This window comes from Morchella importuna, assembly GCF_003444635.1.
Source record: "Morchella importuna strain M04M26 chromosome Unknown Morimp01GS015, whole genome shotgun sequence".
NCBI lineage: Eukaryota > Fungi > Ascomycota > Pezizomycetes > Pezizales > Morchellaceae > Morchella > Morchella importuna.
In genome coordinates this window covers 137,995-153,921 of record NW_025763412.1, presented here as the reverse complement: position 1 = coordinate 153,921, position 15,927 = coordinate 137,995, and the positions used below count along the sequence as shown (strand labels likewise).

The following is a 15,927-nucleotide window of genomic DNA, read 5'->3' as shown; positions in this document are numbered from 1 at the left end:
TGACCTGCATACTATGGATCCATAGGTACAGTCGTTTCTGGGTCAACGACGAACCCGGCTCGATGCCGAGTGGCTACTTTTTGGGCTGATAGCCAGTCAAAGCAAAAGGGTCGGGGCGCTTTTTGGCCTATTCGCCACCGAACTGGTTTCGTCGTTGACCCAGAGACGACTGTACTTTATAACATTCATTATCAGAATTTATAGTGATTAATATCTGGTGCGCGCTCTTACAAAGCCAGATAGCAAAGGATCTCAATGTTCCAATTAAGTATATTGGTTAATTAATTTACGAAATATACTACACTGCTTATATAACGTCAAACCGCGTCAGAATGGGGTTACAGTCGACGGAGAATTGTTCCTATCAATCGGAACTAGTAGTTAGGTCAAGGAGTACATTCTACTTGCAGCTTTAACAATGATATTTTCGTGTACCATGGTTAGATTGTAGTTTATTTAGCTGTTTTTGTCAATTGACTAGATCCTGGGGTAGAATGGCTTGGTGAGGCTTGATCTGGTCGATGTAGCGGGATTGGGAAGAGGTTTATTTACACATTAAACAAACTTTGTAACGTATATATAACTTATAATTACATGTAGTCTATAAATCAATGCTCACATATATACGCTAATACTCGCGTCCTCTGGGCTGCCGGTGAGACACAGACTTCAGGGCTTTATATCTTAAGTATCCAGGTAATATTTCCCCCTAAATACAATGTAACTTAGTGATAGGATTATCTGGCTGAGTAACTTGAACGCTGGAAGGGACTATGTATTAAGATAGGAAATACTGGAATATGCGTGTCTCACCGGCATAGGTAGTAGATAACAACCACCGTATATACATTTTTAGAATTATATTTGTCCCAGAGATTTAGGAACTAGATTTCTGATCTGGATAAGAACGCCTTCCCGTAGTAACCTGCGGTTGCGCCCCCCCCCCCAAAAAAAAAAAAAAAAAAAAAAAACCAACCATATTGCTCTATTCCAGATTTTTGGCGTTTAGAAATCTGAATGCACCACTCCCCCCTCAGTTCAGATTTTCAGAGTCTGAAAATCTGAGAGGTTACTTTCTAAATTTTATTGCTCTAAATTCCATCCAAACCGCTTCCAAACGCCCACAGGAAGTCATGTTTATACACGTAAATACCTACATGTGCAAGCTGCCTACCACCACCAGTTATAATTCGGCGAATATGTGAGTTATAGTACTCAATAGCTTCTTAATACTAATGGGCTGATGCGTTCGAATCTCTTAGACCTAGATTTAAGATGCATGCATTATGGAGTATAGATATGCACTAGTATATATTGGCGAATCTACTCTACTCATGGTTATGAAACGACGTCAGCTTGCGACAACGGCAATGAATTACATGTAAATGATATGGCACCATAAGCATATACAACTTGTTATATAGTGGCATCTGATAGTCAATATTTTGCATAGTTATTAATCTGATAGTGAGTATATACGTACCTATATGTAGCTCAGTGCAGTGTTGCACTTTCTATAATTAAACAAAGATATAAATATTGAGCATGTGTTATTGCATATTGTCCTCTCCAAACACAATTGTATAAATTCCGGATGAATATAAGTATGTAGAGCGCATGCACACAAGAGGGGAAGAAACATGTGATATTGATTATTTATTCTGAGATATGTGTCCCAACAGTCTAACATGCGCCTTTGCTGTCGACTCATGAGCCACATGTGCGTTAAGTGCATCATTCATAAGTACGAGCAATTCGGTAAACAAGCCTGTTTATGTTTGCCTGGTGTGGCATGGGTATCGATTATCCCAACAGTAATGGCCTAAACGTCTGTTCCGTAAAACCAAAGTTTGGGTGGAAGCTTGCGCTCTAGAGTGTCGATGTAGTATTATCTTGCCAGCGGTACTCTGCAGAGATATCTTTTATCGACAAATCCGGATAGGTGGATATCTGATCAGTCAACATCAAAATCAGAAATACTCAACCAAACAAGGTTTCCAACCATCATCGGCCGAGCTCGTCAACTCGGCCGCCGAGTTCCATCCATCGGATCAATTAAATGCGGCATGGGCAGTGTGGTACTAAAGTATAACAGGGATTGTCGGCGTTCGTTGGACTTCAGTCTTCAACTACATGTAGCTGCTAAACAAAGCCACTTTTGTGAAATAGCTCAAGGGAAGAAGGATATGCCCTCCGATGAATGAAAACCTTGAGACATCATCGTGCCCTGTTATGCATTTTTGACCCCCCCTTGACTAATCTTCAGTTTTGGTCTTAGCATATCCGGGAAGATATCGATTAAAGCCCCGATACTATCTAAGGTTAAATTAGTCACACAAATCTTATCGTGATCCTGGCGGTTAAATTCTAGCGTGTTCGCGTAATAAATTTACCGAGCCTCATGATGGCCCTTATTCTGGAATCTTTCCAACCTTGGAATGGAAGGTTTGGGGTGACGAGAGCCTTATCACACTTATCGCATGTTAATGCAATGCAGTTTGATTCGGCAAATGAGACCTTAAGAATCATCCCAGGGAGAACTTAAGGAAAACAATTATGTCGATGCATACATGTATGCATTGGTTGAGGTCGGTCCATGAGAAAAGAAGAAAAAAGGAACCCCACATATCCGAAGAAACTGTTGAGGGAAAGGCAACAAGTCGAACGACTGTCGAATGTTAAAACAGCACACTTTACTCAAAGAAGTCAAAGAGTTGGCCTTTCAGTAGTTGTCTAGAGAGGTTTATCGATAAGGCTTGTGTGAGACTTGCGGTGTCGGCTTGCGTGCTGAGTATTACTTGCGGCAGGCGTATGCCTGTCACGGCATTAGGCGATGTCAGATGTAAGATTGACTTCACCCCAGATATTCTTTTCCATGGCACGGCGGTGCTTGGAGATCTTGATCAAACCCGACCTTTTTTTCTTTCTTTCTCTCTCGCCACTCTACTGAGAGGCTTGCCACATCATGGTAGTGGCGGATAGACCTCGTTCTAGCGGTAAGTGTTGAACGTTTGGCAGTTGAACGCGCGGTCCCCAACATAGACCGAGGGGACCAAACAGCAGAGCAGGGTGCCTGCATTCAATGTAGGTCGACAGGGACAGGCGTTGGGGAGAGATGTTTTGTGCAACACGGAATCTGGGCTTGAGGCTGGGTGCCGTTTTTGTTGAGTGCGTTGTTGGGACGGCCACTAGCTAATCTTAGGATAGGGGCTTCCTTACGCGGCTCTCTTCTGGCGACTGGCACAGAGTGAGATGAACAGAGTTTGAGATTTTTTGGTGTTTGAGTGGCTAAATCAGGCCTAGTTCCGTTATCGATTGTCGCTATCTAGGGCCCAGAGAAATTTCGAGTGAAGCCCCCCTTTAAGTCTTTAAGTACAGAATGTTCCCCCGCTGAGCTTCCATTCTTCTTCTTTCCCGGACCAGCTTCTTAAAAGGAGTTCACGGTGATAACAACTTCAGTTTTTATCCCTCCGTATCATAAACTCCCAACCTTATCATCATCACCCAAAAAAGCTATTCTCTAGCACTTGCGTGATGGCTGCTCCTACTGTTTCTCCCTCCGGGGATCAGGCGGCCAAACGTCCTGTCTCCAACAAACCCCATATCACCGATCAGGTAAATTCTACTGCCTCCTTGTAGCTCAATTCATACTCATGATACTGACATTCTTATCATCAACAGCCTATCACTATGCAGAATTGGTGGCAGCACTTGCACAAACTCAACATTACCCTCATTGTCATTGTCCCAATTCTCGGTATCTGGGCTTCATTTTACACTCCTTTGTACAGAAACACCCTCATTTGGTCAATTACCTATTATTTTTGGACTGGTCTCGGTATCACCGCCGGGTACCATCGTCTCTGGGCCCATTCGTCGTACTCTGCCACTCTTCCGCTTAAGCTCTTCCTTGCCGCTGTTGGAGGTGGTGCCGTTGAAGGATCCATCCGTTGGTGGTCGCGAGACCACAGAGCTCACCATCGCTACACCGATACCGACAAAGACCCCTACAGTGTCCGCAAGGGTCTTATGTACTCGCATTTGGGATGGATGGTTATGAAGCAAAACCCGAAGCGCATTGGCCGTACCGATATCTCTGATTTGAACCAGGACCCCGTCGTTGTCTGGCAGCACAAGCACTACCTCTGGGTTGTGGTTTTCATGGGATTGATCTTTCCTACTCTCGTTGCCGGTCTTGGATGGGGTGACTGGATTGGCGGCTTTGTTTACGCCGGTATTCTCAGGGTCTTCTTCGTTCAACAGGCCACTTTTTGCGTCAATTCTTTGGCCCACTGGCTCGGTGATCAGCCATTCGACGACCGCAACTCACCGAGAGATCACGTCATTACTGCTCTTGTTACCCTTGGAGAAGGATACCACAACTTTCATCACGAATTCCCCAGCGACTACCGCAACGCTATCCAATGGCATCAATGTATGATTCTTCTACTAGACGCATTTGTTCATGGAAACCTGTACTAATCAACTATATAGATGATCCTACCAAGTGGTGCATCTGGACCTGGAAGCAGCTTGGTCTCGCTTACGATCTGAAGCAATTCCGTAGCAACGAGATCGAGAAGGGCAGACTTCAACAGCAACAGAAGAAGCTTGACCAGAAACGTGCTACCCTCGATTGGGGTGTTCCTCTCGAGCAACTCCCCGTCATGGAATTCGAAGATTACCAGGAACAGGCCAAAAACGGTCGTGCTCTCGTCCTCGTCGCCGGTGTAGTCCATGATGTTACTGCTTTCCTTAACGACCACCCCGGTGGTAAGGCTATGATTAACTCAGGAATTGGAAAGGACGCAACTGCTATCTTCAACGGCGGTGTCTACAACCATTCCAACGCTGCCCACAACCTTCTCTCCAACTTCCGTGTCGCTGTCATCCGTGGTGGTTGCGAAGTCGAAATCTGGAAACAGGCGCAAAAGGAAAACAAGGAAGTCAGAGCTGCCCTCGATTCTAACAACCAGCGGATCGTCCGCGCCGGTGACCAGGTCACCAGGATTGCTGCGCCAATCGCTCTTGCTCCCGCCTCATAGGAAATAGTCACTTGTATTTCATGATTCTTTTGTATTGTGGAGGAGAGGCGGTTTTGTAATATGCAGGCGGAATGGGTGCAACAAAAAAGGCTTTGGTGACGGAAAACAAGGCTGTTATGACAATTTGGGAGGCTTCCATAAAAATTTCTTGGGTTTGGGGGTTATATTTTTCTTTACCCTCTTTTCATATGTCTGTTTTTTTGAGGTATAGGGGTCTGAACGGCGTCAGCATTATATAGCTTGCTTTTATGGATTTTTCTTTTCTCTCTTTCAGTTTGATCGAGAATGTTGTTTCAATGGAAACTTCAAATAGACGTTGATACAACTACTCTGTGGGAGATAATTCTGGGTATTTTCTTTTTTTTCTTTTTCGCGTGCCTCTAGCCTAAAATTGATAAGCATTCTTGTGCCCGGAAGTCCTCTATCGACTATTGAGTTGTGTGAGCAACATTCTGTGATCCCCAACAAAAATAGGCACATTATTTAGAAGTCGCCCGCATAAATAAAGTGCATACATCCTCACTTCTCCACCACACGATTTCCGCTACTCCATGGGGTGAATTGTTGTCGGGATCGCGTTTATTGTACTGCCTATCGGCTATCTATCGGCCAGCCGGAAGTCTCACAGTCAACCTTCACATGAAGGAATGTAAAGTCGGGGCGCGTTATCAACCTTGATCTGAATAAAGGGGACGTTTTGATCATAATAAAAGTACATCGTATTTTCGCTACTCTCGATGAAAAACTTGGAAAATCTCCTCGGCAGGCGTGCGCATTCCTGTGCAGATTATCCATACCCTATCAATGAACCGCGGTAATCACAACCCGTTCAGCCCCGAGATGATGGGTCCGCTCAGTTGGCTACGGACTAAAGCTACCTAGACTTATTTCCTATTTGTTGAACGGTTTCAGTTTTCAGTTTTTTTTTTTTTTGCCATTTCTAACAACGACTTTCCTTCTAAGGTGATTAATGCTGTAAGGAGTAGAACAGAGCTAGAGTAGGTACATGTATGCCTTGCAGGTAGGTACATATGTATGTGGTAGTTTACCCATCACTTTTAGAGCGGCTGATAAATAATTATTCTTGTTGGGCCTGTGGGGAGTCAACCCGCTGTAAGTTTGTCTCTAAGTGGCGGTGTCATGGTTGATTTTGCCGCTGGGGATACATAGAGTGTAAGTACTGGAGTGACTACTCTACATGGAGCACCTGTGGTGGAGGTAATTTGTCTATCCTGAAGGAACATCTAAAAGACCAAATATTTTCTTCGAGGGCCACGTCAGGGTTTCAATACGACACAGCAAAGCTTGTGCCGGTACTCTATGCAGAAAAGCTTATGTAGCGTTGAATCCTGGTTCTTTGTGTTAGCGCGCACTTGTCACAGCCCAAATTTCATGTTCTACAGTCATTGACAGTGCCAGGTAATTCTTCTGTTTGGTCAGCTTGGTACGTAGTTACCCGTTTAATAACTGCACCTCCAAATTGTTGGCCCCCGTACTCGGGGCAGATCCGAAAGGTCGGGCCCAGATACGGGAAGATTGGTTGTCAGCTCGCCGGTCGTTAATTAGGTCTGCTATTCCGATGCCGGGAGCGGTGCATTCCCTTTGTGACATGTGCTGTCGGTTGCTAGCCGTGATTCCCCTATAAAGCTTCGCACTGCAGAGTTGTGCATGGTACTTCGTAGGTACTGTCAACGATTCTGCAAACGGTATATCTATCTCATGGCTGGTGAATGCCATAATTACTATTGGTGACAGGTATTACTGGTAATTAATCATTCAGCTCTTCTACATTTGCGCTTAGATATTCAAGAACGCAATTACAGTGCATCAAGCAAGGGCACTCTCAGTACTACGAATCAAATACCGGCCGTTGTGCATATACATGAGCCTGAGCGCAAGTGTCATTCTGACAATCGAAGTAAGGGGTGGTTCGATGACATTTCTATTCTATTGCCTATTTGGATGAAGAAAGTGGTGGAATGTACTGTAGTTTCTGGTTGAGGGGCCTACCATTGAAATATAGAAGGAATATAATCTACTGACAATCCTTCTAATCCTTAGATACCATTATTTATGATCACTAATCTCGACCCAAAGATTGCATTCATCTAAATCTATTTTTCGAACTCCACTCTTGGACAGCGGCACCAAAGTAGAGGTCAGACGGCCCGGTGCCCAGGCGAACCGTGCAGTCGGCTCGGGACGTCACCCTCGGCACGGAAGTAATTGAACACCCGGTTAATAGTTATTCGTCAATCTGGATATCCTTAACCGTGGTTATTCTGGGGTTCAAACGCACAGCCACAATTGCAACGTTGCTTTGTGTACGCTATGAATTTTTTTTGATCTACTGCGTATTCGTATTCTACTGTATTCGTATTCTGAACGCGCAACTGGAGTCGTCGGCCCGCAATCTATTGAACGCTTGGGTTTCACCATCTCAATTGATCATCGACAAATACCTGGTCATAAAGCGAACAGGTTGTTTCCTGGTAGGTTAATTAGGTCTATGCAGCGGAAGAGTATTTGTTTTAGAATGTAGGTATTGAGTACGTACGTGCGCGGATGGAAAAGCCCCTTATTTACCTCGAGTTCCTTCTTACGCGTGTTTTGACTGGGTACCTAGTATTTTGATTATCATGGATCATTGGTACGTATGCACATGGTTCCGTGTTATCGTCATTTTATTATAATTACATGATACGAGAAAGGCTTGTAATCATCGTTCCCAATGGAATACTTGTAACTATTGACGACTTAACTATAACCGGTTTAATAAGGTAGCATAATTCTTGGGGTAAAACTTAACCCCAACGTAGAAACGGGACTCCGACTAAACTAATCAGTCTAGAGTTCCAGATTTCGTTCCAATGGTCTGGTTTCCATCAGAGTTATAGCCAATCCTCAGCTCGGGACTGCTAGCCTGTTGAACCTCTGGCCAAACAAATAGATCTAGTACTGTACGTATACTTGGGGTATATAAGTACCTAGATAGTCGGCATATTACCATTCATCGCACTGAGAATTCGCCCCAGCTCGGACCTCGCTGTCTGTTCGCTCGACATCAGATCATGGATCTGGACCGCGGTAAGTATCGTGGGCCCAGCAGAAAATCTTGGCTCGTTCTCTTAGTTATTTGCTGAATTCTACTCATTGCTGGATTTTGACTCTATAGAACTATAGTCGAATAAAACAGGCGAGGAAGAAATCTTTCTCGATATGTACATGGTACTGACATCATAAACTCTTGCATTTAATTTTATCCGTAAGTTTTCTTTTAGCTATTTCTCCGTCGTATTAACATTGATTATTAAATAGACCAGCTCAAACATAACAAACCCGGCCTGTCTAGAATCTCACGAGTTTGAGTCTAGGACGATTACCTATGAATATACCTACACACTCCATAGTCCGAAACTAGATTTAGTCCATGAATCCCCACCCCCTATAATTATCACATGACGACAACCCCGCTGCAATCACATGATTAACCTCTAAAAGCTTGCTAGGTCCGAGATTAAGACTTCAACAGGTCCGGCCAATCAAGAAGTATAGGACTCGAATTAATTAAACAAACTTCAATTTAGGTAGAGCTGGTTTGTTTCACGCCGGGCTTGGATGTGTACCGTATATGTAGTTGGGGGGTAACTTCGTTGGATCATGGATCAGCAAAGTATCAGAACGAAATCCAAAAGGAAAGAGGTTCAAAGTCTATTATGAAGTAGAAGAAGTAGTTTTAAGTCACGTTACCGCGATAACCCCAACTGTCTGTAGAGTCCTCTCATGATCAGTGACGGGCGTAGTTTGATAACGAAGGGCATGACTAGTGGCCAATCATAGAGACTTCAACCAGCCAATGTATAAAAAAGAAGTTGATGCAATATCCCCCGGTCTCTAGTACCTATTAGTAGGTTTTCATTTGGAATTGTCCGGAAGACGACTTGCCCCTTTGTATATATTCTAGTTCTCTATACGCGCCTAATCAGAATTCTCTGCAGCTGTAACACAATACTGGAGCCATAGGCAATCCAAATCAACCCTATACTGAATCAACGTGGCGGGACCTCTGCACTATAATCCGCGTTTCAGGTTATTTTGAATTCAAATCATAGAATATCACTCGGGGATCAGAGCCAAATTAGTGTTCCTATTTATTGAGTGTATGTAACCCTAAATCAAGAGCTAAGCATACATGTATGTACATGTAGTATTAACATATACTTGTAACTTCTAAGGTTAGGATGATATATTAAGTCGTTACTATTGACTACTCTAGTGGGCACCGGGTACGTACAGCCACTCTGCAAAAGTGTTCGTGATTGAATTTTAATGTCAATGCGTAGTGTGGCGCCGTGAAGTTGATGTTAATGTTGAGATTTAAAACAACGAAAAATGTATAATATAGTTCGTAACTAAGTATATATAAGAAAGTAGATCATTATCTGCCTCTTTATTGATTTTGGGCGCCATTGGTCACTGGGAAAGTCTTCTATTGGGGGTTTTGATGGTCCGCCACGCGGGTTATATGAAGAAGTGTCTCACTCCGAAATCGGAATCACGAACACTTTTGTAGAGTGGCTGTACGTACGTAGGCCCCTCTGTCGTGCTGTCGTGTCGTGCGTAACAGGCGGCAATGCATGCGAGGAGGCCTTTTATAAATCTCCACGTCCACAAACTCTACGAACAGAACTCGCAAAGGCGCCAAATCTCCATAAACACGTGTAGGCCGTTTGCTAACACAATGTTGAGAAGAGAGCTCAAGGGTTTTATCTTCTAGCTGTGAGTATACGTATACCTACGGTCACCTATAGGAGGTGTTTGTGGTTAGCGAGAAGCTTTCTCCACCGCGGCCACCGCCGGGAGTGTCTTTGAATGCGGTGATGGCGGGGAGGACTAGGGTAGAGAGCGAGGCGAAGAGGGCTTAGATTTCCCTGGCTACATAGGCCGTGGACCCTGCATGTGCGTGTCAAGTGATTTGTCTACACGCAACACCTCTGTCTACTATCTGTCAATGAATCAAACGATTCATTACACCGAGATTTCTTTCACACACACAGTCCGATGCGTCGACAACCCTAGTCTAGATATAGATAGACAGGGGCAGGGCAGTCTCTGTTAGATGGGAAGTGAAAGGGATTAGGAGAGTGCGAAAGCGAGGGGGGGGTTTATACTCTTTTGTAATTCGCTGGATGATGGTATATCTAGTCCGTATTATGTGTCCCTTAAGTAAAGTTTAACCATGATGACCAACGTGGCTTGAGCTCATGAGTAATTGATAGTATCCACACTCTTCTACTCTCATGAGAAACAGTTCCAGCAGCCCCATTATCGGACCAATTAGGATTGCAATTATCCATCAATGCCAAACAGCAGTTACACCACGAAAGATCAAGTAGAGTAGTGTATATGTTCTGTTCGGCAAGTGAAGTCTTCAATTTCTCGAAGAGTATCCCCCCCCCCCCCCTCTCGGACTGCTTCGCTACTGGCAGCGGGTTGACCTATCCAGGGATCTCATAGAATACTCCAACCGGTCAACCTGCTCACGAAGTTGTCCTGTTCACGAAACATGACTGAATTACTGGATTAATAACTATGATATTAAAGACAATAATACGCAACAACTTCAGTGATTGCACATCACTCTGTCTTTTACTCTTCTACCCAGTCCCGGCAAAGCTTAAGATGAGTCTGGGTCCTTCCGTTACTATTGCCCCCCCCCCCCCCCACAAATCTACTATGGTTTGGTATCATCTCTGATTCTGACCACTATACTAGGTAGCAATATTGCACGCACGAACCATATACAAGGCTCTGGCATTAAGTGAGTGAACGGATCCTTACTAGTCAACACCCCATTTAGTTCGCTCACTTAATGCCAGAGCCTTGTACAGCGGTTCATAAGGTACGAAGTCTTCCCTCTTCACGATGGGATCAGTCCGCTGGCGAAACAACCTGGCTGGAGCGCTTCGCCAGCCGGACAAAACATATATATCCGAGTGAATCAATTAATGAATTAAACCAAAAAAAAAAATATCCGAGTGAATCATGATATATCACTCGACATATTACACACCCCCCCTTTTTTGGCATTTCCTTGTATCTGTAAATGCGGGGTAGAACTAAGGCTATTTGATCTTACTGGACGTTGCCGGAGAAGCTGCCGTAAAATCAGCTGGCGCTCTGTCCGTGAAGGCGACCACTAGACGTGCATGCGGCCGAGCTCGTTTCACACAGGGCTGGGTACCGGTACGCTGCGGTTCACCAGCACCCGCGCCGGCAGTGGTTGTGAGCGTAGCTATGCTTATCGGGGGTCTTAAATATCATAGGCTCTTGCTTACAACCGCACGCCCAGTACACAGCCCAACAACCCCTAGACCCGGCACCCAACTCACACCCGCAAACCCATCTCCGCATCTCACCTCACCAGAATCACAAACCATCACTCGCAACCACCCACCACCCCGCAAAACGGGCTGCAGGCAGTAAGATTAGGTTGACTTGGCAAACTGTGCGGGTCTGCCCATTACGTGAGGTTTCGCGGGGCTGGGCTGGAGATTGTAACCCCGCTTCTAGGCAGGCAGATGTGGCGTGACTTTGTGGGCTGATTACGTGCGACAGATGGGGGTGCTACGGATGGATGGATGGATGGATAGATGGGGCCCGGGGGTGGAAGAGCTAGAGCTGTTTGGACTTTTGATACTGAACAGACGTGCTCGTCATTTGAGCGGACGCAGGGCCAGAGCAGAGCAGCGCAGAGAAGATCAAAGAAGAGCTAAAAGTACATGTATCTAAAGTTTGACCAGACCAAGCCAAAGCTCCCACAAGTTTAAGCTTAGCTCCGGCCGGAACTAGTAGCTCAAGCTCCCCCACCGCACCTCCGAGCACGCAAGCAAGCCACGCGACCGGCCTGCTGCACTTCACTTTTAAATCAGCCCTGCCCTACCTATCTGTCTACTTAACCGGCCGAACATGCCGGGAAGCAAATGTTTAATGTTAATTTCTCTAGCAACCAACACTACGTATGTACGTACTCTAGAGTACTCTGAGCTGATATAAACAACCACTCTGCGTCCCTTTGCGTCCCTCACTCCCATCGTTGACGTCCCGCCCTGTCCAATGGTTCCGCAACGTGTGTACACATAGCACGCAATCAGCAGCCATACCGAGTGTGCGCGCATATATACCGAACTCATGAAACATAAGTATGTGAGTAGGAAACATTCTCTGTTCTCTATCTCTCTGTCTGGCTAGCCCTCATCCTACTATTGCATCTACCTACCCCAGCGCACCAGATTGTATTCAAAATACCCCCAAGATCGGCCCCGCAGCAAACGCTTCATCTGCGATAGCAAAAAGCAAAACTTCTCACTACCCCAGCCTAGCCGCTTAACCAACAAGAGAGAAAAAATAATACTCCAACAAATAATAAAATAAAAAAAAATAAGCTAGTAGAGAGGTCTTGTATATCTAATAAGTATATAATTATAACCTGCATATGCAATGTGCTTTTATAGTCTTCTGATTGGCTCATTGAGAGGTTTTGTTTCACTTGAAACATGTTGTGTTGGATATTAACATAGGGTATTAATTGTACTGAGTGGTGTTAGGTTGTTCACATGTTTTCTACTGGTTCTGGGAATCGATTAGTAGTTCGATTTTAGCGACTTGATGGCTGTTAAAGGGATATACTTGCAGCTTGAACTGCTGATATATGGGGATATCAGAAAAGGCAAATATCGACCGGAGCAGATCTAGATATAGTGATGGACTTTGCCCGCCAGGAGGGGTCGAGGGCCATGCAGTGGCCTGAGAGACCTGACTGACAGGCAAATAGAGAAAATAAGCCGCAAAGCGGCTTGCCTGTATATTGGACTGATTGATACACATATAGTACCGGCCGAAGGCCGGAAACTACTTGTATATATATAGAGCCGGTTAGGCGTCTACTTGCCCTAATGCTGTAGCCTAGCCTATGTTCTAACCACAGACGTGGGACGCAAGCTCTACATAAGACGACATCTGTGGATACTTCATGGTAGCACAACAAAAAGCCCGCCAATTTTCCCGGCGGGGGGAGGGGCAAAAGAAAAATATTCCTGGTATCATGACGTGACGTGACTTTGGTACATACATCGAGAGTAACCACATGTATAGTCGCCCTCAGCTATAACGAACGTGCATATTGGGCCATTTTTCGTTCGGTATAGCAGATTATTCGGTATTATTCGGCATAGCAGACTAAATTCTTTGCTGAAACAAAAAAGAAGCTGGCCCAAGTGGTTCGGTACAGCAAATATTCGGTATAGTGGCATTCGTTACATCGGAGGGCGACTGTACCACTCTACCAGGGAGCTCACAGTTACCCGGTATCTGTCTGTACGAATTCGACATGTAGGTACCTGAACTACAGTACTAGCTAGTATGATATGACATACTTATCTACCCCCCACAACCCCCTCCCGGACCCTACATGTAGTTAATCCCCCCGATCCCGACCCCCGGATGTGAATGTATCAAAGATTTCTACTCATCTTATATTGTTTTCCCCTCACTATATCCACAGACGTACCGACTGCATGCCACAATTGAAACAGATCAATGCAAATGCAACAAGATCATAGACGGTAAAAAAGATGCAAAAATAAAAAAAGGTTATAAAAAAGAACGGTGAAAGAGTACAGTTAGTAGTAACGGCTCTCCGTTTCAGCAAGCAGCAAGCGCTCCTCCACGAGAAAAACAAAAAAAGTCTACTGGCTTTCTCAAAAACTACTCCCCCCCCAAAAAAAAAAGAAAAAAAGAAAAAAAGAATCAACACCATAACGAACACCCCCCCCACACCTGCCTTCCAAAAGCAAAAGCAAAAAGAACGAAAAACTCCCCAAAACAGAAACCCCACCCCTTCGATCGTATTCCACAATCCTTCTCTTTTCCAGAATTGCTATTCAACCCCCTTGTCTTGCTTGTCCCACCTCCAATAGGCCGTGTAGTAGTAGTAGTAGTAGTAGTAGTAGTAGTAGTAGTAGTAGTAGTAGTAGTGTAGGGGTTAGCCTAGTTTGATAAGTTGTTTTTTCATGAGATCTAGAAGGAATTAATTAAGGGAGCCCCAATCGATTCCCTTTTCTAGAAGTCTTCCCCCCTCCCACGGTTTTCACCAATTGTGTAGAGTAGTAATGTTATGTGTGGTGTGTGTTCCCGCCAGGTGTTTTTCAAGAGAGAGAGAAAAAAAAGAGTTGTGCTAAAAATGACGATACCCCGTGCCATGCTTTTTGTTCCGCCCATATACCTTAGAACCTAAGAATCCAGTAAACCGAACGAAAAGGAAAATAAAAGAGAAACCTTAATGACAACGCTTATAGAGAAAATCCGGAGAAACAAAAAAAAAGAGGAAATCAATCACATGCAAAATAACCAAAAAAAAAAAAACGCACAGACAAAAAATACACACTCAATAGCTTTCCCAGTCATATAGACAGCCCCCACAAAGAAGAACGAAAAGAAATCGTGACACAGAAAAGATACCCATAGCAGAGATGCAACCCGTAGTCAGGCTTAATAACTCCTCCCATATGATGCTGCAAGCCGTAGTTACCCCATATAGGACCAAGAGCTAGCCTGATGGGATCTTCCGAGGTAGCCAGTAGAGATATATGCATGGTGTTGATATCAGGAAAACACCGAATGCGGGGAGAGTTGCACGTTCTAGATGGATAAACGATCCAGTGACAGTCGATCATAAGATCGTTGCCTCCTTCTAACCCGCATTCATGTCAGTATCACAATCACACAGAAAACACCTCCGTTCCGGCTTGCAAAGGATGGGAAAGACGGGGCAGGGGGGAGGGTGGGGGTACAGAAAATCAATCACACATACACTGGCTGTAACCGGTAGAATCTTTCCTGCCCATCCGAATTTCTCCCTCCAATCCACCACTTCTCTCCGCTCGGCGGCTCCACAAACCCCTCTGTCGAGCTGCTCGACGACCTCCGTCGCCTGCTCGAGGTGAATGTCGGCTGCTGCTGATTCGTGTTGTTGCTCGCGTGCGTGGCGGCGGCGGCAGCGGCGGCTGCAGCGGCGGTTGCAGACGATGAGGCAGCTGCTGCGGCCGAAGAGGTTGCTGATTGGGATTTTGTGGGCTTGGAGGATGACGGGGACGGTGAGTTATTTGACGTGGTCTTTGAGGCGGCGCTATGGGCTCTGAAAGCTACCAGCAGATTGGCAAGGAAAGGTCTGTTGGTCGGCATGGTGGTGGTGGTCTGTTTGATCCTTGTGGAAGAAGGGGGGGGGGATTAAAGTGTTGATATTATGATATATTACGCTACTGTATTATAACACCAGCTGATTTTCCACCTGGTCGTGGAGGAAGAGAAAGGTTGTGAGGTTTTGGTGGTCGAGAGAAGAACGGGGGTAGGTGTGAGTGAGAGGTTGTGGTTGGTTGTGTGCGGTTGAGCTGTCGTGCTTGGGGTTGCTAGAGCGAAAGCCCCGCGGAATGACAAGCAGGAGAGAGAGGTAACCGGAAGAGGGGAGGGAGGAAACAAGCACCGGATATGTATGGCTGGACTGGAGGATAGAGGAAAGTTCTGAGTGGATGAGGTGGCTGTACAGAGTGGGTAGTGCACGGAGCGGAAGAGCGGAGATCCAGAGGCGGCTGTTCTGGAGGTTGATGAGAAACTGGGGTAGGGGCTCAGAACATCGGGCGAAAACGGGTCACTGGCTCTGGCGTTCAGGGCGTGTAACCGTGGTTTTCGACGAGTAGGAATAAAGATAGAGTAGAGGTAGGGAAGAGATCTTGAGAGCTATTCAACCTCACTTCTCGTTCGCTCACGCACTTGATACTCACTTGTTCACTAATAAATAACGTTTCCTCTGCCCCGCAAAGATAGA

The 15,927-nt window shown here is 45.3% G+C and overlaps 3 protein-coding genes across 3 annotated transcripts; 2 read left to right on the top strand and 1 right to left on the bottom strand.

Moving 5' to 3' along the window:
- Positions 1 to 2,965: 2,965 nt before the first annotated feature.
- Positions 2,966 to 3,481, top strand: LAJ45_05482 (uncharacterized protein; the record flags this gene model as incomplete). Its single annotated transcript, XM_046115053.1, has 5 exons — positions 2,966 to 2,968; positions 3,043 to 3,152; positions 3,208 to 3,247; positions 3,304 to 3,347; positions 3,424 to 3,481. The coding sequence occupies 5 exons, from the start codon at positions 2,966 to 2,968 to the stop codon at positions 3,479 to 3,481; spliced, it is 255 nt and encodes an 84-aa protein (XP_045971575.1).
- A 53-nt stretch (positions 3,482 to 3,534) lies between these two features.
- LAJ45_05481 (uncharacterized protein) lies at positions 3,535 to 5,045 on the top strand (the record flags this gene model as incomplete). The annotated part of the gene is made up of 3 exons (XM_046115052.1): positions 3,535 to 3,615; positions 3,682 to 4,435; positions 4,495 to 5,045. The coding sequence occupies 3 exons, from the start codon at positions 3,535 to 3,537 to the stop codon at positions 5,043 to 5,045; spliced, it is 1,386 nt and encodes a 461-aa protein (XP_045971574.1).
- Positions 5,046 to 14,906: 9,861 nt separating this feature from the next.
- LAJ45_05480 (uncharacterized protein) lies at positions 14,907 to 15,287 on the bottom strand (the record flags this gene model as incomplete). Its single annotated transcript, XM_046115051.1, has 1 exon — positions 14,907 to 15,287. One exon carries the CDS (start codon positions 15,285 to 15,287, stop codon positions 14,907 to 14,909), a length of 381 nt encoding a protein of 126 aa, XP_045971573.1.
- Positions 15,288 to 15,927: the final 640 nt, after the last annotated feature.